The 5,000-nt window shown below is 48.7% G+C and overlaps 1 protein-coding gene across 2 annotated transcripts in view; it reads right to left on the bottom strand.

Annotated features, from left to right (window-relative positions):
- LOC113806698 (transmembrane protein 114) overlaps window positions 1–5,000 on the bottom strand; it is a 79,772-nt gene that overhangs the window by 70,382 nt on the left and 4,390 nt on the right. For both annotated transcript variants that reach the window (XM_027357868.2, XM_027357867.2), the window contains exon 2: window positions 1,804–1,918. In XM_027357868.2, the coding sequence (XP_027213669.1) occupies window positions 1,804–1,918 (115 nt within the window). The remainder of the gene's footprint in view (window positions 1–1,803; window positions 1,919–5,000) is intronic.

Below are 5,000 nucleotides of genomic sequence, written 5' to 3'. Positions count from 1 at the left end.
TAGGATTCCCCGAGTATCTGAGGCTTTAAGCTTCTGATTAACCATGTTTCTATTCTTTTTCCTTACTATTATCTCTCCCTCTCTCTCTTTTTTTTTTTTTTTTTTTTTTTTTTGCCTCTCCCTTATCCGCACCGGGCATAACGAACTCGATATTCGGATACGAGTCGCGCCCGCCTCGCTCCCTCCGCCCAGCCGGCTCTGCGATGGGACTGACCAGCTAACGGGACCCTGGAGAGTGGATGAGGAGAGGGTGAAGGGGGAGGGAGGGAGGGGTGGGGGGGAGTAGGCGGTGACGAGGGCATTTCCGATGACGTGAAGGATGAACAAATTGCGCCCCAATGCCCTACAGTCAAATATTTCGTGTCTCCTCTTTTTCTGACATCCTTGTGTCCTTTTATAGGCTGCCGTGGTTAAAGGATGGGTTGGGATTAAACTAACATTTCCTTTCATTCATAATTTAACCGTGTATTTCACACACTTTCACAAATAAACATTACACACATGTATGTATACATGCACATCAATACGCATGTACGCAGAGCCAGCCACGCACAAAGACACGCACACGGGAGGTTCCTATGCCCTCACACTAACGGTATCCCGATTCAAGTCAGCCTGCCCAACCCTTCCTCTGCCCATCCCTTACCCTCATACTCATCTATGCGGATACTTATCCTACGCCAGAAGATAGTCCTACATGATCACAAATACACAGACACACACATACACACAGCCGCATGCCTACAGTATCTGAGAAACCTACTTGGCGCATTGCTATCGACACTTTTCCGGGGTCTTCGCGAGGTCACCAAACCGGGATGGCCGCTTTGGTCGAAGGAAATTCAGATTTTTACACGGACTTGACTCGGGGTTTACATTGAATGAAATGAACGATAGGGGTAAGGAGGGCGAGAAGAAGAAAAAGAAAATGAAGATGGTGATGACGAAGATGAAGAAGAAGAAGAAGAAGACGAAGAGAGCCAAGGCGCAATCTCCGGGAGGACCCAAAGCCCCGGAGATCAAGTCCCCGGGAGGCGGCAGCCCTCGCGCCCGCCCCAACCCGGGTCACACAGTGGCCGTGTCGCAGGTGTGGCCAGAGTTCACTAAACCCGGCTTGTTTACCTGACGGAGCGGACGGGTATGCAAGAATGTATACCGGGGCCGAGAGAGCGGGGAGGGCATCCTGGGTCCTTCCCCCCGCACGCGCTCAGGGGGAGGAAGTCGAGCAGACTTTGGCGACAAGGGAGGGAAACGGAGGAGAAAGGAGAAGGAAGAGGAATGAAGGAAAGGGGGGAGGGAAGGGGAATGAAGGTGAGGGGGGAGGGAAGGGGAATGAAGGAGAGGGGGGACGGAAGGGGGATGGGGGAGAAGGCAGAAGGGAGGGAAATAGAGGAGTGCTAGCCTTGAAATAACGGATTTGAATTTATATTTTCTTGAGACCCGAAGACTTTTTGCCCAAATAAAATAAAAGACACAAGAAATGTACAAAAAGGATGTAATCATCTACCATCTACTTCAAGGCTCCTACAACGCCAAGATCATAGCAAGACTGTCATTATCTACCTCTAGAAAAAAAACATCGACGAAGAACAAGAACAAGAACAAGAAGCGCAAGAAGAACAAGAACAAGAGCGGCGAAAAGGACGCCCGGGCACGGCGGCATCTGGCGTACCCCGACCGCCGACCCTACACGAGAGGACACGACTCGCCGACCCGACCACCAGCGCCCCCGGGCTGCCCTCGCTGCCCACGCGTCCTTCTGGCCAAGGACTCGACCCGAAGGAACAACACGCAGATACTCACCTCCTTTGGGCTTGCTCTCGGGGTAGCACACGCGGAACAGGCCCTTGGTGCGGGTCCTGTAGAAGCCGCTGTTCTCGAACTCTGAGGGCGAGATGTCCGACCGCGACAGGGACTTCTGCAGGAGGGAGAGGAAGATGGGTTAATGGTGTGGGGCCAAACACTCTACCGTGCTGATACAATGGTAGAAAAAAACTCTATAAACAACTGATAGGTGAGGCTAAATTAATAAAATTCCTAGTTTCATTAAACCTAGTATTTTTCTCCAAGAATGGAATATATCTCATGGTTCTGTGGGTCACAAGCTTCACTGGGGAAGGGAAATAAACGTCATCAAAGTAGTATTACGTGTTTTGGAATGACAGAGATGAGGGAAAGTTTACAAGATATTAGGATGAAGGAGAGATTATATCGATGGGCAGAGTGTATAAGGAGATACAGACAAGCGCTCACTAACACACACACGAAGATAGAAAGAAGAATGAAGTGGAAGACAGGGAGGCTAATACAAAGAATGAAGACAGAAGGAGAGGGAGGGAGGGAGGGAGAGAGAGAGGGAGAGGGAGAGGGAGAGAGAGAGGGAGAGAGAGAGGGAGGGAGAGAGGGAGAGAGAGAGGGAGGGAGAGAGAGAGGGAGAGAGAGAGGGAGGGAGAGAGGGAGAGAGAGAGGGGGGGAGGGAGGGAGGGAGAGAGGGAGGGAGAGAGAGAGAGAGAGAGAGAGAGAGAGAGAGAGAGAGAGAGAGAGAGAGAGAGAGAGAGAGAGAGAGAGAGAGAGAGCGAGAGAGAGTGAGCGAGAGAGAGAGCGAGAGAGAGAGAGCGAGAGAGAGAGAGCGAGAGAGAGAGAGCGGGAGAGCGGGAGAGCGAGAGAGCGCGAGCGCGAGAGAGAGAGCGCGAGCGCGAGAGAGAGCGCGAGCGCGAGAGAGAGCGCGAGCGCGAGAGAGAGAGAGAGAGAGAGAGAGAGAGAGAGAGAGAGAGAGAGAGAGAGAGAGAGAGAGAGAGAGAGAGAGAGAGAGAGAGAGAGAGAGAGAGAGAGAGCAGAAATAGTAAGAGAGAATAAGAGCGAGAATTAATAAATGCTTGAGAGAGCTGAAGGAGAGGCAGCTGCAGCACCTTTCTACTCGAAGCCAGTTCTTTCCTGTCTCGTCACACCGTTATGTGACCAAACTTGGTCAAGGGGAGGTGCACTTTATAAAAAGTAAAAGAAGTAAATGAAGATAATGGAAAAAATAAGTAGAAACAAGTTAAAAACTAAGAAGGAAAGAAAGAAAGAAATGAAAGGAAAAACATATGATTTTGAAAACGTTTCTCTCTCTTTCCATCTACGCCGTTTCACGTACAAAGTCTCTCCACTCTCCGCTAACAATACGCCTACATCACGGACAAGCACAGTGTCCTACCTCAGCCTACGCTCTCCCGGGTGCGAACAAAAGCAAACCCTCGCTTCGGGCAAGTAACGAACCGCCAAAACACAAACCGGACGCGTCGAGTCCAGCGGCTGTATCTCTTACAGAGCTAAAGTTCGAGCAAGTTTTGACAACGGAAAAGAGAAAGATAGAAAGCTGGGTCACTGATCCTTCCTCAGCGAAATTGATTTTAATATTTTTTTATACATGAGTGCGAATGTTTCTTAAAAAGGTCAACAAAATACCGAGTACATAAAAAGCACATAAAAAGGTCGTTCTCAAAAAGTGAAACATAAATACGCAGTGACACCACAACAATAGCGTAAAAATGGCCCTTCACACACATTCCCAAGGAGACGCAAAGGTCATGCAAAATAATAACAACAAAATATACAGTAAATACCATGAACATTTTTAAAAAGGTATTCCCCGATAAACCGATTCCCGGCTACCGCAATATGTCTGCCATCTCTCAGCATCACGCAAAATACATCAATAGATATAGAGATAACTATAGAAAATAAAACCTTTTCCGAAACCAAAATGTCACGACCGGTAAGAAAGAATGACCTGACCTTGTTTAGTATAGCGTGACCCGAGCCGAAAGAAGCGCACGGCTGCCGTTCTACTAAAGGCAACACTACAAAGAAAAATATAACAATTCTTTCACGTTTCCCTTTCTCCCTGCGTCCTGTTGGCAAGCGATAGGTACGCTTGGTGGCAAAATCCCGGGGTTGGGAAATAAATTGAAGCTGTACGTGGAAGGAAGGAAAAGGAGGAGAAAGTGATAAAAGGGAGAAATGTAAGGAGGGAAGGAGGAGAAAGGGAGAAATGTAAGGAGGGAAGGAGGAGAAAGGGAGAAATGTAAGGAGGGAAGGAGGAGAAAGGGAGAAATGTAAGGAGGGAAGGAGGAGAAAGGGAGAAATGTAAGGAGCGAAGGAGGAGAAAGGAAGAAAGGGACAAATGGAAGGACTGAAGGGGGAGATAGGGATAACTGGAGGAATGGAAAGAAGGGATGGAGAGAGGGAAAGAAAGGGAAGTGAGGAAGAAGCGAAAGAGAGAGGGGGTACATGGAAGGATCGATGGAAAGGAAAAGAGGAGGAAAAAAATAAGGGACAAATTTCACCAAAATTATAAAGGATATAAATCCGCTATAAAATTCGTCACGATTTCGTTTGAACTCAAAACCAAATGTGACTGACGTAAAAAAAAAAAAAAAAAAAAAAAAAAAAAAAAAAAAATCACACAAACCAGGGTGATTTTAGTCCACTAAGATTCACCCATCGCTAGGCCTATAATCACAGGATCGGCATTCCATTTATTGTTAATCTATTACTCACCACTTCATTACCTTTCCTTCGCGTCCTATCCCCATACACGAAACGGGACATGAGGAGGAAATGAGAGGCGAGCGTCCTTCCACGAGGACTGTAATCTTTCCATGCCATCGGCGCTGTTATCCTCCCTCCCCCCACCCCCTCCCCCTTACCCTCATCCCTCATCCCCATCTCGCTACCTCTCTCTTCTCCGTGTTCTTACCTGCCTCGCCTCCTTCCTCTCTCTTCCCTCTCTTGCCGTTCCTTCTTTCCCCGCTCTCCGCCGCCTCCTCGTCCCTGCCCCTACGCCCTTCCTTCCTTCTTTCCTCCTCCTCCGCCTCAGTCTCCTCGACCCCATCGCCAACCTCCCCCCGCTCCCTTTCCTTCTCTCTTCCCACTCCTTTTCCTCGTCTTCCTCCTCTTCCTTTTCCTCGTCGTCGTCATCCTACTCCTTCTCCTTTTCCTCGTCGTCATCATTCTCC

The sequence above is a fragment of the Penaeus vannamei genome, chromosome 38, assembly GCF_042767895.1.
Source record: "Penaeus vannamei isolate JL-2024 chromosome 38, ASM4276789v1, whole genome shotgun sequence".
Taxonomy (NCBI): Eukaryota; Metazoa; Arthropoda; class Malacostraca; order Decapoda; family Penaeidae; genus Penaeus; species Penaeus vannamei.
Note: the sequence above shows the minus strand (reverse complement) of the source record. Positions and strands in the feature narration are given on the sequence as shown.